The sequence below is a fragment of the Xiphias gladius genome, chromosome 14 (genome assembly GCF_016859285.1).
Source record: "Xiphias gladius isolate SHS-SW01 ecotype Sanya breed wild chromosome 14, ASM1685928v1, whole genome shotgun sequence".
NCBI classification, from domain to species: Eukaryota; Metazoa; Chordata; class Actinopteri; order Istiophoriformes; family Xiphiidae; genus Xiphias; species Xiphias gladius.
The window spans coordinates 25,471,719-25,496,466 of record NC_053413.1 but is presented as its reverse complement, the minus strand read 5'-3'; the positions used below and the strand labels follow the sequence as shown (position 1 = coordinate 25,496,466).

Genomic DNA, 24,748 nt, shown 5'->3' with positions numbered 1-24,748 from the left:
ACAGACTTTCTTTGGAGTTCTGACAAAAAATTTGGATTGAGGTTGGTTTGTTAGTAAATACACAAATAATTGAGTTTTATAAGATTTTTCTGTCCACGTGAAAACCTCCAACTTTACATTAAAAAAAAAAAAAAAAAAATCAAAGTTTGCTGTATTGTAAAGAATGTGCATTGTTGGCTTTACTGTCATAGCATGTGGGACATGCATTGTTTTTTTGTTTGTTTGTTTAAATAATATTTCAGTTTTGCAGAACATTTTAATTAGTTTTGCACATACAGTATATGTCCTTATAGAGATTCAGAACCAGAATTCAGGACCACTTCACCAAAGAACTAGTCGTAGGGATCTTGTCCCACCGAAGTTGATAAAGCTTTTCAGCAAAGATCTCTTAATGTGCTGATGTGCACACTGACATCTTAACATTACAAGATCCTATTATGTGCATCACAAACGATCAACTTTCATCTGCAGCACCATAGTACAGATATCAGCTTCCACTTAAAAAAATCAAAGCAAGGAAGTGACATTGTTCTAGACACAACAAACGTTCAAATGAAAGCGTAGAAAGTTCAGCATAGTTTTAACCGTCATTGCAGGTTTATTGGGCCCATCGGCCTTTGCAATCTTTCTCTAACATGTAGAATGAGTAAAACTGCTGTTCTACATTTAGAACAACATCGTCTGTGTCATTGTCTTGTCTCCTGTGTGAAGTGGTACAGTCATTCACCGCAGCTCATTGAAGGTTCCCGCTGGGAGTCGTGTAGTGAGGGCGTGGATAACTTTGACGTGGTGACAACAATTCATTGTGGTCACGTACCCGGCAGACAGAAAATGACAGTTTCCTCTGGCGTATGAATGAAGACGCCGTATTAGCTGCCGAGAGACCGACCGGCGTACTTTGCCATTATTATTTATCCAGGGAAGGGCTGCTGAGCAGGCATGCCGTTTTCCACTGACATCCCGGAAGCTGGCCGGCATCCAGCAGTTGGAGGTTAAGTGTCTGGTCGTGGAAAAGTTTTACTCACCATTCTTGCCCAGATGTTTGCAGCCAGTCTGCAGGACTTCGTCTAGGTACTTGCCACTTAAAAGCCCACTGCTCCTACCTGTACTCTCACGCTCATGGCATTGTTGTCGTTTTATGATTTGTGGTTTGCACACAGGAGCATAACAAAACAAGTCTTTACTAAAAGCTTTTTCCGTTAAGGTCGCGACAGACATTGTCGGGATTTTTTTGACAGTAAATTCTATTTTCTGTGTCCTGGATCCACCCAGCACACTCACATTCACTCATTAAGCCAATAGTGGCCGTTTATATGATTCTGTTTTTCAGCCTTTGAGCTCAAGTACCGAGAGAGAACCAAAATAAAAAGGATAATCATGAATAAAGTTTTATAAGAAAGGCAGTTTTTTTTGAAGACACATTTCTCAAAAATCCTCTGTAGTTGCAGGTGATACTCCGGTCATCAAAGAAGCTTTTCTGATGCCCCGTCACGGGTGCTTTCACAGCAATTCTCACCTTAACTTGTGCGAGTCCATCACATGGTGGCCAGGTGACCTGAACCACCCTCCCACAACTATTCATATGCGGCCTCAATGTGTGAAGGTCCCACAGAGTTGTAAAACCCTGGACCTTCACATGATTCAGTAGAACTAATGAAGCTTGTTGGATTAATAGTAAGACATTGTCAGCGCTATGTCTACAGTTAAAGATTTTTTTAAATTGAGTCAAATTTGCAGTGATATTTTTTACTAAAATTACATTTTTTCTTGCCTAGTTTGTCATTTGTTCAAGAATGTTTTGAATTTTAGAGACCACCACTTTTCCTGCACCGAAACTCTTGTAAAACGCACCCTTTCTCAAAATAGCACAGATAAATATTCCTTGGCATTGCAGCCAAACAGTGATGCCGTCAGATAATGAATGTGAATACGGATCGGCAGGACCGGTAGCGTAGCAACATACAGAGGGACAAATTCAAAGGTAACGGAAGTAAGACATAAAAGAGGCTTCGTTCCCTGAGAAGACCGCAGGTTAGAGCAAGACAACAGGGTCTACTATGAGGGGTTTGATCCCTAATTATGTCAGTTACGTTAAGGCGGCTCAAATGAAATTGTCCGCCCCGTGTTCGGAGTCAAGCTGCGTTACGACGCCAGCGACTAACCTGACCCCGTCTTTTTCCCCCTGTAGGAACTCTGTCGGCAGCGTATGGCGGTCAAACCTCCGGCCGAGCGCCCGGAGCCCATCTCCTCCAGGATCAACAGCGTGTCGTCTCAGTTCAGCGACGGCGGGCCGGCCCTCAGTCCCTCGGCGCGGAGCAGCGTCTCCTCCTGGAGCGAGGAGCCCGCCCACTCCAACATGGACATCTCCACCGGTCACATGATACTGGTGAGTCTCTGATCAAGTCACACCACTCACTGTACACCGAATCGAAATATTGTAAAAGCCAGTGATAAGGATGTTACCCTGCTAAATCTTCAAGGACATAATTGGAAACGTGCATGAATTCTAAGTGATGGATTTGAGGGATACATATTAAAGATTTGAAGGAGGATTGTGGACTGTCTTTCAATTTCTGACAAATCGTGGGATAAGTAATGGTTTTAAAATACTGCATGTCCTTCTTTCGGTATGAACGAATCAATGGAACTGACATTAATGTGTAAATCTCATCCGACCGCCGCTCATATTACACATCCTGAGTTGTGGAAAATTGGGCCGACTAAAATTTTGACCCTGAGTTTATTGAATGATAGAGAAAGAAAGTACATACTGAAGGAAGGGTTTCCCTGGCGAATGCCTTAAGAGAACAAACTGTTAACTCAGATCGTGTTAGCCCGGGCTCCAGACCTCCGAATTACTGCCCACATCTCCAGTTTTTTCTTTCCGTTATTCAAATAGGTCTCGGGGTGTACTCATTAATGACTGTTTCCCCTGCTGAAAAAAAAGAGCCAATCAAAGCCGTGTAGGCAGGATTAAGAATGGGGATGTAATCGTTGTGTGGCAGAGGCAGAAGAAATTGCTACAACCATAGGAGAAAAAAAAAAAAAAAATGTCTGCAAAAATGGTGATTAGCATGGATTAGATGGGTGCAGCAAACCTTAACTCGACATTTTTCTTTGACCATCGTGAAAAACGTTAACTGCTCCCAGGAGCCGTTACCGCAGCCTCCGTCTTGATTTAAAACTGCATTGGTGGGGTGAATGTGTCACTTGCTACTAAACAAAATACCTGCCCAGCCCAAACAGAAATGGGCTTTGCACGAATATGTTGGCAAACTGAATAATTAGGTGAAACGAAAAGGCATTTCGGTCTGATTATGAGTTCATCCCTCGATAACAAGATATTTCAAAGTGAGCTTTATTTCAGTTTCAGTGATCATTTCACAAGAGAAGGTAAACTTGTTTTTAAATGGTGGATTCGCACTATAACAAGGCAAATCACAAATCACTGTTTTATTCTTGCCCTTACACTTCTACAGTAATTGATTTAATTTAATTTTTTTTTTTTTTGTTACCTGTGGTGTGGGTTGTCTGTCTTTCCAAGCAGCTGCCACAGATTTTCTATGCATCCTTTATTTTCCCACTCATCCAAAACATCCCATCCCCCTGCTTCTCTTACCCCCTCAAACCACTTATCTCTTTAAAAACCAGAGGAGCTATTTTGGCTCCATCTCTCACGTCTGTGTCTTTTCCGCGTTTCTGAATTTCTTCATGTGCTACTCATTTCCCTCACACACACACACACACACACACACACACTCTTCTCTTTTGCCTCTCATCTCACTGAATCTCTCATCTCTCTCCCTGTGTCTTTTTTTTGTATCTGTACATCTCATTACACCCACGGTTTCTATAAGCAGGCTTCTTACCCTCCTCTATCCTGCAGATGAAAATCTCTATTGAACCTCGGTCGCATTCCGTGTCTGCTATAACTATTCCCTTCAACCACCCACCACCACCTCCTCTTCCCAACTCCCCCACCTCCACCCGCTCCCTTCTCTCTCTCTCTTTCCATCCATTATGAAGCTGCCGGCGAGATGTGACAGAGCGGGCTTTTTGATGTGTTCAATAGGCACAAAGATACTAATTACCCCAGAGACTGGCACCGGAGTTGTGTTCAGGAGAAATGTCTCCCTTTGCAGCCCTGTGCCACTGCAGAGAAGCGGCTCTGTTGTTTGACATGAACGCTCCATCCAGCTAAAGTGTTTCTTTGGCAAACGCGCCCACAACACGGTGCGATACGTGCTTTTGATGTGCCAAGGTCACATTTGGATGTAAATATATTTGAGTTTTCGAGACAGCGAGGTCTGAACCTCTTCAGGTACGTTAGAGACAGCAGGAATGAAATTAAGTTCTGCTCATGTTTAGTCAAGTACAGTCTGGTCAGGGTGATTGCTGAATTTGTCATAAAATAGAGTCTAATGTGTCAGTGTTGCGAGGGACGGAGAGAGACCAAGTGAAAGGGATGTGGCCGTGAGGATTAATAAATTTTGTGTAGGTGATGGAGATGATTGTCCTCTCGATGTTCCACTTAAATCCTCTCCAAAGAAACTTCAAAGTTCTAAAAGACATCTTTCACTCTGTAAAATGTTTCAGCTAAACTGTATAGTGCATTGTGTATCTTCTGATTTAAAAAAAATAAAAAATCAGAAACCAAGAAAAGTTACAGAATCGGTCATTAAAATGTTCACATGCTTAAATCAACATGCCAATAATGACTTTCCTCTCTCAGAGGCAAAGACGTATTGTGACAGTTGTAGAAATGCAAATCCCTGTAGGTTGGGTGACTTTGACGCCGGGGCCACGGTTGGCGTCCTGTCTCAGCCAAAGTTTCATTCTCTCAAACCAAACTTACGACCAGACAAGAACGCAAAACCCCAGATTACATTCGTTACTTTTTTTTTTAAAACATTCAATGACATTTTTTTAAATGATGACTTCAGTATCTGTGCATGGAATCTACACTGGGGCTAAGGTTGGAGAGAGACCAGGGTCATGACATATGAGCAATGAGTAAAAGGTACAGTTGGGGTCAGGCAACTAAAACATCTGATTAAAGTTCGGGGAAAGTTTGTGGTTTCGGTCTGTGACTGGATGCAAGTGTGGGTCTTGCCATACCCGAATTTGGGAATCGTCCAAAATGAACGTAAATATGGGGGATCGAGTGCAGTTTTGACCATTACCACAACCTCTCCCTAACCCTTAGTTACCAAACCTTAACCACAGAAGCAACACACGAAAACATGCTCATTGGAATTGTTTTGGTAACAGTCACAGGAGTCATTTTTGACTGCATGGATAACCTATTTTGTTGTTTCGGTGGGAGTAGTGGTTGGTCTAATCCGACTTTGGCTGTGTGTTTTACCCAATATCAGTCTTTTCATAGAGATGTATAGATGTAGATTGAGATGCTTGTGGATAGATGTGTGTATATACATGTATGTATGTAGGCCGCGAGAATAAGTAAGAAGTTCTAGAGTCTAGTTTGGGCAATGTTTTATTTGGCACCAGTGATAATGAGGAATATGAAAGAGAGAGACTGGCCTCTGAATGTGCTTGAAACAACAAAAAAAGCACGTACTGTCATCTACTGTTATACACTTGGTATTGAGAGAATATTTCCAGTAAATGTGCCTGGCATGTTGTACAGGGTTCGAACTGACACGACGGTGGCCTCTGATTCATTCATTCGGAGGCTAAACTAGAATATGACCAATTATACTTATCAAACAGAGGAAATTAGAAAAATAACCGCCTGCTTCAAAGAAAGGCCTGGTACCTTCTGCAGGTGAGGTAAATAAAGGAGAAAGGAGTTTTATACAGTCAATAGGTGTAAGAAGTCAAATGATCTGTTATTGAGCCCATTTTATTACTGCCTGTATTTAGCAGTTGGATTATAAACATAACACGCCCCCCTTTTAATTGTAACTATGCTATTTAATGCTCTCACGAAATCTGTCCAAATGGAGCCGACGGGGAGTTGATGGCATACGAAACTTTGATCCGGCGTCGCTGTTGCATCAAGGAAATAAAAAAGGAACAAGCTATGAGGATTCTGGTGTCGTTTGTCAGTCGCGGGACGCTGTGATGATGTGTGATTCTCAGTTAATGGGAGGGAGCTGTGAGAATTTTGCTCGCCGTTTTCTTCCTTCACGACACAGGGAAGAAGGACACGATAGAAAAAGAGAAGCGATGTTCGACCTGGAAGTGTGTTTCAGCACCCTGGACAGCTCCGCACGTACAGCGAGGCAAACTGCAGCTCCACGTTCTCCCGCCCACAGAGACATTACAGAGCGGAGGGGAAGTCACGTGACGCCAACACAAACCTCCCCCCCCGTACAGGCCAAAGGTCAGCTGGTTTACTTGGCCCGTAGAAGAGCATGAAATCCCTCTGCTTATGTTAAAAGATGAAAAGAACTAAAATTGGAGTAACAAGGCTTTCACATAAAAAGTGACAGTCTGGGAAATAGCTGTTTAATGTCTCTTACTGCCCACCCACCACCCCCATACCTCTCTTTAGTAAAGGTTTTATGGATTAGCCGCCACTATCCTCTTTTCATCCGTCCTCTATCTTTCATTCATTACTTTTCCCGCGTCTTGTTGCTGATTCCGTCCTTTTTCTGTCATTCTTTCGCCTTCCTACCTTTTTTCCTTCCATTTTATTTCGTCACGGATTCTTTACGTTTTTCTTTCATTTTACTCCGCTCCCAAGTTTTCCACACTTCCACACAGTTTACTCATCTTTCTTTCCTTCTTTTCTTTCTTCCTTTCTTTCTTTACTTCTTTCCCTCTTTTTTTTGTCTCCCTGTTTATCATCACCCTCTTTCTTCCTTTCATTTGTCAGTCTTTCATATTTCTTTACATTGTTCTTTCTTCCATTGGTTTTTGTTGTTTCCCTATTTATTCTTTGAATTTCTCATTTCTCCTTTTCCTCTTCCCTCCTCTGTTTCTCTGGACTGTCATTTTTTCTTCTTTTCTTTAATGATTTGGAACAATGCTTATTTGTTACTGCTCATACTTTTCTTTTGCAGTCAGCGCTGTCAGTTTTACAAAAATATTCACACTTACAAGAGAACTTCAGAATTTCAGATTCACATCATGATGTTAACTAGAGAATGAGCTGAGAGTTTTGCGGCAACAAAATTGGGACCCAGTCGACACATTCGGGGGAAACTGAGAGCAGAGAGAGTTTTTTTTCCAGAGTGGCATCACAGCGAGAGACCCTACGAGATGAGCGCACCTCAGCCGTGGAAAAGAAAGTATTTCCTCCCTGCCATGCACTTGAGTGAGGCAGCTGTTAAGCGATTAATAAAAATCACGGGCGTCAAAAAAGGAATAACATGACTGCTGATGAGCCGCAGTGCCCCACCTCTCTCCTCCTCACCACCCAACCCTCCCACCTCCCCAAAAAATTAATTGCCTTTCATAAACCCAGGCAAATTCCATGTCATCATCCACCCACTGATTTTAATTTGAGGAGAACAGCTTTCTCCATCTTATCTAAGTTAATGTATTACTTGGTCCCATGTGACTGGGACCGAGCACCTCCCCGCAGAACCACCACCTCCCCCCACATCCTCTCTGCTTGTGTCTTAAGAGGATTAGTCGACTCTATATATAAAGCACATTATCTAGTCTTTTGTTGTAGGCCAAGTAAGTGTTATAGATTATACTGCAGCAGGAGCCTCCATCGAGATTAATCGCGCTGGGAATTTGTCGTGGTTGTGGTTTTTGTAGCTCACCGGCTGGGATGTGATCTGTGGAGTTGATAGGTCACAGGGCAATGGCTGTAGGAAGATCTGGCTTCAGGAAATGGACGTGAGATCACTCCAGTGTGGTCGGTGGAGTAGGAGCAAGCGTTCAGATGCAGAGAAGTCGGACTCTTGCAGCAGGATGACGTCAGCTGTTAACTAAAATTAAGACACCGGCCTCTGAAATGAAGGATGGATGCAGATTGATTGATGTTGATTGATTACATGTCTGTTTTAGACTGACGCAGTGCACCTGCTGCTGCTGCTGCAATATTTTTGACCAAATAAAAATGGCACCGACTTGTTATTACAAGAAACAGAAAATACTCAGGTTAAAGTGTATAGTGTATAATGGATTTCATTTTTGGACTTTCTTCCCTATGTCTCGTGCTGAAGTGAGGCCTTTATAGACAAAATACAGCTGGAAACTTCACTGTTTTCAGTTAAATGAAACTTCCCATTTGTACGACAAAACAGCGATCAATGCCGTGTCCTCTTCATAAAAGCTTTTGGTGACTGTTGCGTGTTACGTTTGGACAAAAACATAAAAACATAAAGGACAGTGCATCAGCAGCAACAGCCACTTTGGCTAAACAGACGGAGAGAAAATTCCGGAAACAGATTAGTTCTTAAAATTCCTTATTTATTTTATATGGTAAATAAAACTCAGACATTTTTTTCTTTTTCACGATAAAAGCACTGATCTATGTAACTTGTTTACTCCGCTACGACACCTTCAGTGGAGGAAGAACAATCAAATCTCTTACCGAAATAAAAGTTGCAGTGCCACATTGTAAGTACTCCAGTCATAGTTTTACTTTAAGCAAAAATATAGAGCGTATTATGTATTAACTCATGTACTTAATTTTTCAATGTAAAATTGTACAAATGTCCCTTTTTTGGGGCGTATAGCCAACTACTGCATTATTATAATTACTGCTAATGCTAATTTGAACCACTTCATTAAATGTTTGGTATTTTAATCTTTAATTGGATTAATTTGGATCATATTTATCAAAAATTATAAAATGTTTCATCGTATTCTGCGCACACATTACTACAGCTGTCTAAATAACGTAGTGGGGTAAACAGGAGAGTATTTCCGTCTGACATGCAGCCTACCATAAAATGGAAATACTTAAGTAAAGTAATGAGTCCCAGGTGAAGGCGTCTCCGTGCATCAGCCAGCTAGAGCTCGAGCCGGTGCCTGAACAGACATGACAACTGTGCCAGGGTCTGTAAAGATGAGATCCGGAGCGCACGGTCATAGTGAGAGCTTTTAATAAGGGGGCAGCAACTAACGTTTTGACATGAAACATGCCTTCATCCGCCTTAAACTCTCCGATTAGACGGCACTCGTTAATGTACTTGGTTACTTTCCACCGCTGGAGACCCTTCCCTGCTGGGAAACAGTATCCCACATTGATTTTTTTTTTTTTCCACCCTCTTCCCCTTTCTCTCCGGTCTCTGTCGATCCAAAATGGCTGCTGCATTACATCACCTCCCATGCCGCCGGCTCTCATGCTGCTGTTTCCTACAGGTGCTCAGATGGTGCGTCAGAGCCACAATGGCCGCTGAGGCAGAGTCTTATTGCGTAGCAGTTTTTATTGAGCACCTTTGGCAGCTGTAAGCCCCCCCGCGGTAAGGGGATTATTCAGTGTTTGGCCGACACATGGTGATCTCAGCGCCTCCTGATTGGATTGCAGTAATCCCTTTACACAGCCACAAAACCCTATTACTCTGGCATTAGAGAGTGAGAGAGAGGGTAGGGGGTAGAGGGTGGTGGGGGGCGTCTGATGTAGGACAGTGTGTGAGTGTGTGTGTGTGTGTGTGTGTTCTGTAGGACCGTATTTCTTTCTACGTTTTTCTATTCTGTGTTTTGTGTTATCTTGTCTGCATGTTGTGTGTGTGTGTGTGTGTGTGTGTGTGTGTGTGTGTGTGTGTGTGTGTGTGTGTGTGTGTGTGTGTGTGTGTGTGTGTGTGTGTGTGCGTGCGCACTTGTGTGTTTGCGTGTGGTTAGAATGTGAGTGTGATTTTGGGTATGTGTATTTTATGTGTGCATATAGTACATATGTACAGTGATTCGTGTAAATGTGAATCTGAGTGTGTGTTTGTTGCGTTTGGCGTGTGTGAGCGTGTTTGCTTTTTGTGTGTGTCTTTGCAGTGGATACGTGTAAGCGTGTGTGGGTGGACTCTGTTTTTGTGTATGTGGCCTCATAAGAACCCTTGTGCTACAGACGCACGTGCATTTCCCTGCGTGTGCGCGCGCGTCTCCTCTGAAGGATTCGAACCTCCTGCTGTTGATAAGCGGCTGTGCGCAGGCGGAGGGTCGCACCTCGTGGCTTCCTGTTACATCATTGCCGCTTTTAGCAGCTCTGAAGCAAATGTAATACAGAGCCGATACTACAACGAGGAGTGGCTCGTGTTACGCTGTCTGTGTCTGTGTGTGTGGGTGTTGTGTAGGGTCTTATGTGCGTGCGTGTTTTCGGCTATGCACAATGCAGCTGCGAAGAGGCGAAGCCTGCTGTCCTACTCCCAGCCCTGCTCGGCTCACTACTAGACTAACCAATAACAAGCCTGGCCGGCTGCACATCGCGGCTCGTTGAATTTGTCGTGTGCACAGGCACATTTATGACAAAATCACGTACATGCGTTTGATTAGGACACTTTCCCATTATCTTCCACCGGCCGGGCGTCGAGCCGTGCTGCCTTCCATTTTTAACAAACTCCTCTCATTTCAGCTGAAAGCCATTAGGCCTTTTTTGGAAGCTAATTCTGATTAAGATCAGCCCCATTTGTAACTGCCACCATAAATCATTGCCAGAGCCATTTAAAGAACCACACCAGCACATTTTGTCCCCTCATCCATTACAAACTATCGCACGAATTTTGTGTGCAAGGGCAGCTGATTTCCAAGGCTGCTAAAAAAACAAAGCCACGGCGTCTACCATCATAATATAGCTAACCTGTTAGCCTCAGCACTAACACCGCACACGGTCCCTGCTGTGGTCTTATGTGCCGAGCTCCTTTGCTGGCGGTCGATCAAAGTCACATCGCCTTCATTAATTATGAAAACTGCATGGTAGGTAATGGCCAGGCTGAAACTGTCGATGTCGTCATTTAAACAGAGCTAGAGTAGATTAGACTGATAGGCACTCTGATTAAGATGCAACTAATAAAAAAAAAAAAGAGTAAAACACGTGCATAGCAACGCATATCCGCACCAGTCTTTATTTCAAGTATTTTTCCCCTTTTGTTTTAAAGTTCACGGACAGGCAGACGGAGGAGGTTCGCCACAAAAGATGAAAAAGGAGAGCGACCCGGTTTTAAAAAATCACACATGTAAAATCCCAACCAGAAGCTCATAACAGACCTGATTATTTTCATTATTCTGAGTGCCTGAGGTTTGTGAGACTACCGTGTAATATCTTGAATTTCTTTGCCAATTTCAGTGTTTGTGGTTAACAATTGTAAACTGAATTGTCCTGATGCGGTCAACTCCCCCCTTCTGGTGCTTTAAGCAGGTTAAGACGGTATTATCTTGGTTCCCTCGTCACCTCAGCGGAGCACCAGGTGGGTGGGATTTGCCGCTTGGGGCAACAAAGTAAGTTTAAAAGTTGATTGGCAAACGCAGGAAGGGGCCCTAGCATCTATATGGTCAACTCTTCTTTGATTGACAAAATAACTGGTTTCATCTGGTGCTCCGCCAAGGTGCGAACAAACAGTCTGCCCGACAGTTCGCCGAAGTTGTTCAGTAAGTTGAAATGACAGTCTAGAATGTGAAATTTTGTGATTGACAAATCAATTGAAACCCTCTTTCTTAAGAGGGAGAGTTTGCCCATCAGGTGCTAGGGGGAGATAAAGACAAGCTTAACCAAGCATTAATACAAATACAGGGAACCCCAGTAATGAACCTATATAAAGATATGCCAGTAATGAAACCGGTGAAGAAGTCTCACATGCCGAAAGCCATCCAACAGTTACAAATGCATAACTCCTCCGCTTTATCTTCAGCCCTGTTTTCCTCACCCGCTCTCCTCTCTCTCATCTCCTCGTCTCCTTCAGTCCTACATGGAGGATCACCTGAAGAACAAGGACCGCCTGGAGAAGGAGTGGGAGGCGCTGTGTGCTTATCAGGCAGAACCCAACGCCTGCACCATCGGCCTGAAGGACGGCAACGCCAAGAAGAACCGCTCCCCTGCTGTAGTGGCATGTAAGCAATGAACTCTCCCTCTTTTGTTTCTTTTCTTAGTTCTCTGTTTCTAAGTTTGATTTCTATCAGCCCTCATGGTTATTAGTGGCCACACCTTAGCATTTAGATAGTAGCCATCAAAAAGTGATCGACTCAGTGAATTATTATTTCAATATCTACTGTTGCTTGCTTCTGTCAGATCCTCTGAACGCTGCTTTAGACCTGAGGACATGTGCGTTTGGGGTATTTGTTATCATGAAAAGGGCCACCAAAGTTGGAAATCACCACAAGGCATTAACATCTTCAGCTCCAAATCAAAAGGATCAGAACAGGCCTCCAAATTTCCAGTCAGCAGATATTTGTCACTGGAACCATCATCGGGTTATTTTTGGATTCAAAGATACATAACTTAATTACCCAATAGGAAACTGTTACAACACAGATTCTGCTTTTGGTAGAGACCACGTGCTCTGCGTTTCAGTTGTTGCTCAATCGGGTTGGGTTTACTTACCTGTAAAATCTCAGCGAGTGCTGAAAAACTCAACGTGTGCTGTTGTGGGTATTCGAAAAATGGACGCTGTGGTCTCAGGAAAGAAAGCTTCATATTAAAGTGTGTCCCCAAACCTCGACTGTTAGACCTCCTGAAGTCAGTCCTTCAGACACGGTGGCATTACTCTCACCACCTCTTGACAACACTCCCCGTACATTCCGAGCCCGGGCCTCTATTATCAGAACCAGGAGCAGATGCAGTGAGCAGAAGGGTTGTAAATTAGTTTTCTATTAAAGCTCTCCTGCACCGACCTCATCAATGATTAAAATTTCTAAGCTCCTGTGGAAATAGCCCATCTAAAAAGTGCTGTCCCATTCTCTCCACCGGGCCAGGGCTTAATGAAAACCAGGTTGTCAGCAGGGAAAGCAGTTTGTCAGGAATAAATTGTGCTCCCTATTTGAAGCACCACTGGCTTCTCCAGAAGATTTTCAGAACCGTTTTGCCATTATCACTGGAGGCTTGAGAGGGCCGCTCGCAAGAGCGAAATGGCCAAACCAGGGAAATATCTCACTCCCAAAAATTTCATTGGACCAGGGATGACGGAGGGCTGATCTCCTTGAAGCTCACAGAGAGCAACTTTTCTCCTCCTTAAACATTGAGTGTTTTAATCCAATTCCAAAATGTGTCTACCAACCAGGCAGTGAACACAACAGCTGCACATGCACACGTGATTAAACTTAAAAAAATAAATCATTCTATATTATGCTTAAACTTATGAACATAATTTTTGCTTAGATTTACCGGAATTTATCCAAACTGTCAGTTCCTTTAAATATAGAAAAAAACTTTTCCCTTGTTGTCTGACATAATTGGACTGAGACATACACACTCACGCACACACACACACACACACACACACACACACACACACACACACACACACACACACACACACACACACATAGTATATCGACTCGTTTCAATTCTTCACTTAACCTAGTTGATGCTTAAATGTAGTGAAAGCTGGATCATTTTATACACATTTTTCCAAGAAACATTTGTGGTATTTTTGGATATCCAGAACACTTTAAATGAAATCCTGTCGAACCGATAAAAGTTTGGCCAGACAACATGAGTCTGTAAAGACTGACCCACCAGAGCTGTGTGAATTTGTCAGAGGTGCCTTCCAGGCAGCGAAAGTCAGGGATCAATTGATCAAATCTCTGAGGAAAAATCAAAGAACATCAGGACATTTCTCAAACAAGCCCCCTGGGGGTTTTCAATCTCTCAAATGAAACTGGTTCTATTCTGAGCTGAAAACAACCTACTCCTGAAGGGAATAAACTCTTTAGATCACGGAGGCATTCTTACTCAGCTGCTTGCGGGAACGTACTTCAAGGCAACAGTGAGGAGTCCTGTATACTCAACAGATCTGAAAGGAAATCCCTAATTGCAGTGCATGTAACATGACCACGGAGCACTTGCATTCCTAAGACGAAATGCAATTAATTCCTCCATTTGTGTTCCAGATGATCACTCCCGAATCACCTTGAAGGCGGAGAATAGCCAAGGCAACTCAGATTACATCAATGCCAGCCCGATCGTAAGTACCTCCTCTGCATTCTTACTCTGTGCCTCACACCACCACTATGCCAGGCTCCCACAGTCCCAACGGGGCGTCGCAGGAACAAAGGCAGCCTACCGTTGTACAATATAAATTTTGATGCAACGCTTGCTTAGCTTCAGCGGCAGCCCCACGCTAGTGTGTATGTTGTGCACCATGAATATTAATGATTGTTATACAGAAAAAACACCCCGGGTGAGTATTAGCTCGGGCAAGGCGTGGGAAAGGACATGTGAATGGCTCTCGGCTCACTTCTCATTTCTGAAAAAAAATTGATCTGTGGGGTCTTGGGAAATGATTGTTTTTAACCTTGGGTTATGCTAATTTGACACTAGTTTGTGTTTACTGTTACGGTGCGGTGGAGATTTAAGCAGAAAAGCAGCCCGTAGAAAGGAGAAGGGGGAAGAAAGAGCCGTGTGAATCCAGTGAGTGAGTGTATCAATTTGGAAACCAGTGTTGGAATAGTAGGTTTATGTTTCCCTCGAGGCAGATACAGTGGTATTCCATTAAAAGCAACAGAAACGCTATGCATTTCAAATCTGGGCGTCACACCAAGAAGTGGCCGAGTGTGTGTGTGTGTGTGTGTGTGTGTGTGTGTGTGTGTGTGTGTGTGTGTGTGTGTGTGTGTGTGTGTGTGTGTGACAGAGGCAGAGAGAGAGAGAGAGAGAGAGAGAGTTAGAACGAATCAAAACTATACAGGAACAGAAGAGCAACCTTTTCAAATGCCACAAACAAGCAAATGCAAAAACAGCTGCAGCACGTGTACCCACACATACACACAAAGAAACACATACGCTCAAAGACACACATTCTGGCAAGCATGCACAGAGACACTGAAATGTTCACACTCACTAATACACACACAAGGATGCATGCTAACCCACACTCACATAAAACACACACACACACACACACACACACACACACACACACACACACACACACAGATACCATAGAGCATACAGTGAAAACACCCACACAGACATGCAAAAGCACACACTCAAACATGAACACACATTTCATAGCCTCTGCCATGAATACATTCCTACCTCCCCTCCCACACTCTCACATATTAAAGAATGACTGCATGTGAATGCATGGCACACACTGAGGTTATTCAGGGAACCTCATCCGCTGACATTTTGATTTCCCCCTAACCGCCCTCACCTACACGTTGACGGAAAGAACAGCAGCAAAGAGAAGATGTTTGGGGGCTTGCTCCGGCAGACTGCCGAATGTTTTGGTTGCCTGGCCAAAAAACATTCTTACACCCTTTCTCTAGGGTCGATGGATTATTAGCAAGAAAGTAGCTAGTAATTCCCTATTGTCGCATTGGAGTAACTTGTTAGTTCTCCCGGCATCCATTCATACAATTAAAACCTGGATATTATTACTTGCTCTCTTTTGGAACGCTAATGTGTTTTTTTTTTTGGGAGGGGGGGGGTTGTCCATAATAAAGATTAATGATACGTCAAATCGATAAAATGTCGGTTACAGCAGCTGTTCATGGAAGAATACAGTTCTTTGCCACAACAAAGACGTCAAAAGCATGTTTCCAGTCCAACAAGTGGTTATTCAGACTCTGCAGATAAACATCCAATGACCTTGGCAAGTTCTGAGTTCTGAGTGAGATTTTATGTTACAAAATAATCTAAGCTCATGGCTTTGACCCCTTTCTAGTTTGACTGGTTTTGGTCTGATGTTCACAGACCTTTTACTTTCAAAATTGTATTACCAGAGGCCATTCATATATATATATATATATATATATGTATCCCAGTAACCTGTGTATTATTTACACAGTGGGTGATTTATGAGTCTGGTGTAGACATGGTCACACTATATAGTCAAACAGTCTTGTATACACAGATAAAGATGAAGAAAATAATTTGGAAAGTTAAGCAAAGCAAGGATCCCATTGATTCCGTTTCTCTGAGGCTTTCGCAGCGGCACAGGTGGGTTAAAAAAAAGTTAAGATGAATCGCTGGGACCAACAGCTGGAGTTTGGACCAACCAGCAGGCTATGGATGGTTTTCTTGATAACGGTTTTGTTTTATGGGGCTAGGTCTCCCAGGTTGACCAAGGATTGTCCATAGCTGGACCTACCAGAAGGTAAACTCTAGAGTCATGGGCACGCACAGGCTCCTCACTACGGTTTTGGTAAAGAAAGCCAGACCTAAAATGATGGCCGATTCTGCAAAACCACAGTCTGGTTCTTGCCTCACATTTGCTCAGAAAACGGAATCTTCCAGGTAGTTGGATGAAACATTTAACACACCAACCATGATATTTTTTTTCCAGTTTGAAAACTCAAAGTATCATCCAGTGACAGCTCAGCTGCTAATTCATTCATCCTTTCAGGTGCAGGTTTGGTTCTTGCCGACCCAATCACCGCTTTGGTGTCCAACTTCTGACGATGACCCTCAACCAAGCAACGTCGTGTTGAATCTTGACTGACCACAAAAACAAAGTAGAGGGATTATCTGTGCAAAGCTAACAGTTATTATGATAAAATATAGTATTACCACAAAAACAATCGAACAAACAGAAGGGAAACACATTACCTGGGAACTCTGCTCCTGGAAATCCTACCTTTATATTTTTAACCAAAGCTACTGTTAATGTCCGACCTTTCCGTTGATTCCATTGGGTAGTAAAATAGAAGCTTAAAGTAAAGCGCGCTTCCTGTCCTTTCTGAGTCAAACCCATTCTTGCGCTCCTCTGCTCAAAACACAACCTGTGTGATATGACCCAAAGTCCCACATGCACACATCCGCTCACGTTCAGTCAGTCAGATGCGCAGACTTGCTCGCAAACGGAATCAATCACTCATTTTTTCAAACGCACGCACGCAGTCGGTCCAAAAACAGACACGCTAGCTTCCTCACACACTCAAGTCTAACACACACACACTTCCTAAGACGTAATAAATCACTCAGGTACCACTCAATCATGCATATACACACTCACACACACACACATACACCCATTTGGATGCACGTCGAAAGCTCATCTTACTCATGATAAATTACCTATTGGGACATTTTTGAATGGGCACTTCTTTTTTAAAAAAAAACCAGTTTGTTTGTTTTTTTCAAACATCCCAGTGCTATAATAAGTTCCAAGGTTGTACTACACATTTGAAACTAGACACCACATTTGCCGAAGCAGTGATTTATCCTTGAAAAGATGCGGATGAAATGTAACATCGCGGAGCTCGACAAAAATTTCTCGCCACAAGGTCCAACTTTCTTTTTGCTATTGAAGATTTTAAACAGATTATGGGTTTTAAGAAAAAGAATATTTTGGGCCCCTTTCCATTATTTCACCTCTAGAAAGACCCTCCTCTCTTAAAGGAACATCTCGCTCAAATGCCCAAAACATTTTCTCACTGCTGCTAAGAGGTTTGCCTCCATCCCACTATAATGGCAGAGAGTGAAATTTTTTTTTTTTTGGTTGCATTTGAAAACTTGAGGAAAGTGGAAAGTCACTTCCCAGAACCTGTCCTGTTTACACTAGATAATTCTTAGACCTCACTGTGAGCAGTTGTCGGAAGTCTCTAAAGTACCTGGCTTCATATCGGTGGACTTGACGTGACTGGCTAGCTGCCAAAAGAGTGCAGTACACTCTTTTACCAGACAAACCCACTGACGCACCACATGTTGTAGGGCTACAGCATAGATACTAATAGTCAGCTGCTACACCTGAATGTTAATTTTGGCCTGGTGGAGCGAAAGGAATAGATATTTTTCAAATAAATAGTCATAAATATTCATATATATATATATATATACATATATATATATATATATATTTTTTTTTTTTTTTTTTAAGTTATTTATTCATTTATGACAGTCAAGCAAAACAAACTGAAACTTTGATCAAGGTTCATGTCTGAAAGAAGATTCCCGTGTCTTAAGAGAACGCTAGTACAGTAGACGTAATTTTATTTCCTAATATGCAGATTCACAATTACAGCTAATTCATGTAGCTGCCAGCTAGCAGTTTACCAGTACCAGTCTGTCAGCAGTCACACACACACACACACACACACACACACACACACACACACACATATGCACACACAATTTGAGTCCTTCCTTCTTTCCAAAAGAAAAAAAACAAGAAACAACAGGGATAATTACAGTTGTCACATCCTCCGATCTTGTTCCTCATTAAAGAGGAGAGGGTGTGTGTGTGTGTGTGTGTGTGTGTGTGTGTGTGTGTGTGTGAGAGGTGGAGAAAAGATCATTTGTCCTTTGCGACACACACACGTTTGCGGTGTCATTAATGGCCGAGATTAAATTCTGAGACTTTGAGATGTCAGGAAGCATGGTGTGTCTGCAAAGAGTGAAAAGGAGACAGAGAAATAAAAGAGATGTCAAGTGTACAGAGTCCCCCTGGTCTCACTGTCTTCCTTTCGTTCTTTTCGTCTTTTATACTGTCTCTGCATTTTCCTCGTTCTCTCCTGAATCTTTTTCCCCTCCTTTTTCACCTTCGCCTCTCGCCAGCTTTTTACTCTACCCTCTCTTTCTTGTCTTTCTTGATTTCTCAGTATCAATTTCTTTCTCCTTCTCTGCCCTTCCTGGTCTTTGTCTTTCAATTTCCGAGACCCTATTTTGTTTTTTTTGTTTTGTTTGTTTTCTTCAGATCCCTTCCAGAACTTTCTTTTTCTATTTTCCAGCCCTTAACACTCTGGGATGAGCAAGGAACATGTCTTTTCTTCTTTCAAAGCAGTCGAGAGCCGGTCAAATTTTGACCAAAATATTTGACTATGTAACCACGTGTCACAGGACTTTGACCAGTTTGGGCTTGTGAAGCTCCTAAAAACTGATATTTTCTAACATTCAGTACTGTACCTTCACATCTGACGTTCGGATTAAAAAAAAAAAAAAAGTCATTGCTTCTCTCAGAAATGAAATGGGGAATGGAAAAACCAGTGAAAAGGCCTGAATTTCATTTAATATATCCACTACATGACCAAATAAAAAAAAAAACCGATGGACACCCGTACTTTAATCCCACATATGAGTCCTTTCCACCAGATATGGAACCTGGCTGCAGGGATTTGCTGCCATTGAGCCAGAACACTGACGTCGGGGGATGAGGTCTGGCTCATAGTCGGTGTTCCAGTTCATCCCAAAGGTGTTGGGTGGGGTTTTGGTCAGGGCTCTGTGCAGACCAGTCAAGTTCATCCACACCAAGCCAGGAAAACCGTTTCTTTATGGACATGAAATCACACTATTGTCTAAAATGTCATTGTACGTTCTAGCGGTAGGATTTCTTTGCATTGAAGACCCTTAAAAACAGCCCCAGACAAGAGGAAACGCATGCCGACAGGGGTTTCCACATACTTTTTGCCATGCAGTGTAGTGTAACCCTGTGGCATTTCACCTTCAGAAGTCTTTAAAAGCACTCTTCGCCTCCGGCTATTTTTCGTCCATGATGAAATTCGAGCTGTGGATGTTTTAATGAGCAAAACTCCCTGGTACCATGTCACCTTTTCTCTCTCCACGTTATTACATTTTAAGTTAATTAGAAGTGCATTATTGTTTAGCATTCATAAAGGGAAGAAAGAACATTAAAGACAATTTGTGTGCAGAAAAGCCCCAGAAATTATCTGTCTTCCCTTTGTAATTGCTTCCGGCTAAATTGGTCCTGCCAATTATTACATTTACCGTACAATTTGCATGGTAATAGGCAGCGGTGTCACTCACTTCCTCGCCAATTCACCTCACGCTCCCCTCCTGTCTTTTGCTCTCAATGGCTTCGCCATCCTTCTGTAATTTCCAATGGAGTTGGGGAAGAAGTTAACCAAAGAGCCTCCAGCTGTGAATAGAAGAACTGTAAAATATGATATATATCATTAATTATACATAATGTACTAATTCAGCAAGAAGGACTGATAAAGAGTTGTCCTTCTGTCTGTCAGGCAGCTCAAAGACCATTCTCTAAAGTGACAATCACAGGTTTAATCCTGGCAAAAATAAATGTGTTTATCACCTGTCACAAGTCCAATAACGTACCCTTGAGACAGATAGTCTGTCCTTCTCTGCTTACTTCAAATGTCCTAAATGCAGATAGATTTTTTTTTACAAGGAGAATTAAACAAAGGGGGGAAATTGTTTGAGGTCATTATGGAGAATGGAGAGGTTTTGCAAACTGAAATGGACAAAAGCAGTGAGGCGGCACAGAAATACTTTGTTGGATACTGTATATCATTGTGCTGCGAGGTTTGTAACAGGCCTCGGGGCATTAAAACAACGCTTGTACGACTGTGTGCTGAGGTGGAATGGTCCTGCGCGACCACTCGGAGATCATAGGTATCGTTTATTTATGAGGCTGTTATTGGTTTGTAGTCCTCTCTCTTCACATTGTATCTTAAGTTTTCCACAAATTCAACACCCAGCCTCCTCTCCCAGGACTTATAGTCGGTTCATTCCCCAAAAAACTCGCACAGACTTTGAAAAAAGTCCGGAAAATTTCCAAAGCCAACATTTTCACTTAAAAATCTATGTTGGAGAATTTTACCTAATTTGTTAAAGGTTTGCCTTTGAGGTTGCCTGACTTAGAATTTTCACTTCTGTTAACTTTCTCAAACTTGAATTAACTTAAAATTTTATATTGTTACAGCGACAGTCTGTGTTTTCACCTCGCGCCCACTTGAAACTTTCATTTGAATGAAGTCACTCAACAAAGGTTAAAGAGACTGCCTGTCAGTTGTAAGTCGCGACTGACAGGATCTTGTTATATTTAACTGTGTCTTGGTCTTTTCTTGTGTTGCGTTTTCTGTGAATTATTTGCAAACTCTGCTGCCACTTCGACCAGGACATGAATTGTGTGTGAAGGTGATTAACTTCGGTATAATCAACATTTATAACCTCACGTCATCTCCCCCAGATGGATCACGATCCCAGGAACCCAGCCTACATTGCCACTCAAGGCCCTCTGCCCTCCACGGTGGCTGATTTCTGGCAGGTAAAAACACACACACACACACACACACACACACACACACACGCATAAATGCAAACACACACTCGGGACATAAAAATCAATACATTCTCCTCTTTTAAACAAGAGTTAGCCGATTTTTATAAGTGCAGCGAGTCACACGGGAGACCAGCCTGTTCTGTGGCTGTCGTTATTAATCTCTCTTTCACCATCATGCCCACTTCCCACCACCACTGCACACACACCACGCACACAACCAGTCAACGGTGAGACACATTGTTAATGCATGAGACAGCAAACACTTTTCCCGCTGCTCCAAATATTAGATTGGACTTGAATCTGAGGCCAGGAGATCGATAAGTTATTCTGGCCAGTCGTGGTGTATGTGTGTGTGTGTGTGTGTGTCGAGCGGAGCAGTGGGCGGGGTGTGTGTGTGTCTGTCAGGGGTTTGTAGGAAGGAAAGTTCTGTCCCCGGTGCGTTCCCGGTAGTGAAGGTTACCATGCAGGATGAAAGGACAGAAATCTCAGGCTCTTGTATGGTCACTGCTTCTTCTCCTTTTACTTCTAATCGACTTGAGTGAAGTATAAAAAACACACACATTTAAAAATGCGCCAAGGAATTTCTAATAAATTATCTTTTTTTTTTTTTTTTTGTCGTTGCCTTTCCAGCGTTGAAACGCCAAGGCCACAGAATCCAAACATCTCTTAATTAGCAAAGTAATTCAGCAAGAAATGAAAGTCACATTACTTATGTTACTATTTTCTTAATACGTTCTGGTCAGATTACATATTATTGTCTCTTCTCTACTCACTGATAGTTCATTGCTTAAGGCTCCACAAATGGCGACCACGCCAGCTGTGACACAATGCAAATACGCCGCAGTTACGTCAGTGTCTGGTGCAGAGGGAGCCTGGGAAAAATTGCCTTCGAACTCTGTACCAGCAGAGTTCTCGCCCTCTCAGCTAAACTCTTGCTGAGAGGCGCCCCGTAGCTTTGCCACAGTGCCTGCTGACACCACAAAATGATCACGTCATTTTTGTTTGTTTGCTTCCACTGAGATGTTCGCAGGGCAGTGCTGCAAAGGAGTGTCCGTTCTCAGCCAGCCTACGCTGGGGTGTTGAGCAAGTCACATGAAAATCGTAATCACTTCCGCGTCCTGCGTTATTTATCGGGAAAATAATTACTTGGCTAATTACTCAGCAGCAAAAGTGCAGGGTTACTTTACTCGTCACTGTACTTCGGTTACTCAGCAGTCAGCTCCGTCAGACGTGCCTTTACACAACTCCAAATCCTCCACCCACACACACACACACACACACACACACACACACACACACACACACGTACGTCACATCTTTTGTATTTAATGAGACACTGCAGTTTAACAATCAGCCCTTCAGTTCGGAGGGATTTACTGACCGTCGCACAGCCAGCTTAGCCTCCGGTGACTGCACACAGCTTTTCAGAAGTCCCAGGAGTTCAGGGGTGATTCCTGAATGTACACGTACCTTGTGGCTAACATTTGCAAGCTAGCCAAGGGCACACACAAAATTAGAATAAAGGAAATACCTGGAGTCACAATTCCCGTCTTTTGGTAGAGGCTCCCGCCTCTACCCACGGAACACAGAGACCGAACTGACATCAGCCCTCCATCAAGCCCGCAGTAAGACAGCCAACAGGCCGACCCCCAAATGTCAGAGTAACGGAGTGCTACTGGGCCTAGTAATTGCAATGTCCTTACCGAATTTCAAATTGTAATAAAAACAATCACAGCACGCTAATGTGTTACCGATAATGCATTACTGCCCAGCGCTGAGCCTGTATAATTAAAGGTTAAATAAAACAAAATTTAAAAAATACCCAATTTCGTTTCAAGTGCACTGTCAAAACATCCGAGAAGAGCGGGAGCTGATATAAGACCAAACGACGGTGCCGCAGTAAATAGCTAAAACACTGAAATGACTGCTTCAACAATCCTCAGGTGATTACAAACACACAAGCTGCTGTGGTGATGAGAGAAGCTTACTTTGGTTTTGGCCATTGGATTGTGAAGAATTGGTGGGTTGGTGGTCTCTGGGGGAAGAGAGAATGAACTTTAACCCCATTACACCAGTACTTCCCTCCCCCTTTTCCTCCTCCTCCTTTCACCACTAATCCCTGTGCATCTCTAGACATTACTCCTCTTTTAGGAAAGGGAAAGGTTGGTTGTGTGTATCTTGTGGTGGGGGTGTGTGAGTTGTAGACAGTTTATTCTTGACGAACCATCTTCATCCTGCTCAGACTCCAACCTTTTTTCCTCCCCTGCTCTTCCGCCTCCTCTTTCACTGTCTTTTTCCTCCTTTTACCTCCTTTTAGAAATATTTTTTGAAAATATTTTTGGACATGACAGAGGTAAAGAGGAATCAAATAAAAGGGAGAGATGGACCTTATCTTCATTATTATCACCATATCTGAAAAGATCATTTAAAATTTTGTCTGAAAACCTCAGACCAGAAGTGCTGCTCATCATGGATTCAGCTCGGATTCTGTAATTGGCTTCTCTGTACTCAGGGTTTAACCAGGCTTCTTGTTGTCCTGTGGCCCAGCGACTTAACCAGCATTACTCTGTTTTATCAGGCCCCTTAATCCGGAGCTGTCAAGGTTATTACACAACATATATTGCATGACACAACATCTCTACCATCCGGATTCTGCTGAGGTGCCCTCGGGTAAAATACTGAAGGCACATCCTCCGCGATGCCCAGCCTCCACAAGTTAAAACGTGGATCTGTGTGATGAGAAGGGTGCAATTGTAGAAAAGAGCACGGTGTGCAGTTAACTTTTGCCTGGATAAATAAGGGTTTAAAGAAAATTAGCATTTTAACAAACTTTGGGACTTGTCTCCCCAGCACCAGCAGAGTTCTCACCCTTTCAGCTAAAGTGAATTAACACCATTTCTCAAAGAAGTGCACAGTCACATCTTTAGATGCATGAGAGCAATCAGCGAAGCAGTCGGGGCTTAGAGCAGCAGTAATTCATACCCGCCGCAATTAACGTCAGTTAAAGCTTTGTCAAGGTGCGGCAGCAATCCTGACTGAATGGCAGGTGTAGCGATCTTGATTATCTAACGCGATGATGTGGGATTGGTATTGTTTTATGGCTTCCATTAACGGCAGACTGTTGCCTCTGATCAGAGTCGAATGGATCTCCAGAGCCGGCCCACCCTCCGGCTGTGAGAATATGACTGCCAGCAGGAAAAATACAATCGCGCGCCCGGTCTCGCTGTGGAATGACCCAGTTGGGGGAGGGAGCAGCCTCGACAGCAATTACTTTCCATGCGACAACCCATGACTTTCTTGCAGTTTCTTACCAAAGTTTGAAAACACAGTAAACATGTTCTGAAGCGTTTGAATTCAAACTTAGATTTCATTTTCCTTCCCACCCCCAAAACAGAGACATCTACCCTTCCGAAGTGCTAGATTGCACAAAATTTAAACTAATTATGGACCAATATCCAAGTGAGTGGGTGAGTGAGGACACATGTCACCGTTCCTGTTGGCAGATTTTAGGAAGTGTTGACAGCTTTGTATAAGATCTCGTTCCAAATCGAGCTCTCCCCCTCTTCAAGAACGTGACTCCTACTCTTAGGAAATGGCTGAGTGATTGACATTTTAACAAACTTTGAAAGTTTTTAAAGAACATGAGGTAACATAAATCCTCGGATTGAAAAATAAATCATCTGTACTTGCGTGCCAGG

At 43.0% G+C, this 24,748-nt stretch overlaps 1 protein-coding gene across 1 annotated transcript in view; it reads left to right on the top strand.

Annotated features, from left to right (window-relative positions):
• LOC120799458 (receptor-type tyrosine-protein phosphatase N2-like) overlaps positions 1-24,748 on the top strand; it is a 218,019-nt gene that overhangs the window by 168,387 nt on the left and 24,884 nt on the right. Inside the window, exons 13-16 of the mRNA XM_040144688.1 lie at positions 2,189-2,386; positions 11,817-11,964; positions 13,963-14,036; positions 20,958-21,035. Of these exons, the coding sequence (XP_040000622.1) occupies positions 2,189-2,386; positions 11,817-11,964; positions 13,963-14,036; positions 20,958-21,035 (498 nt within the window). The remainder of the gene's footprint in view (positions 1-2,188; positions 2,387-11,816; positions 11,965-13,962; positions 14,037-20,957; positions 21,036-24,748) is intronic.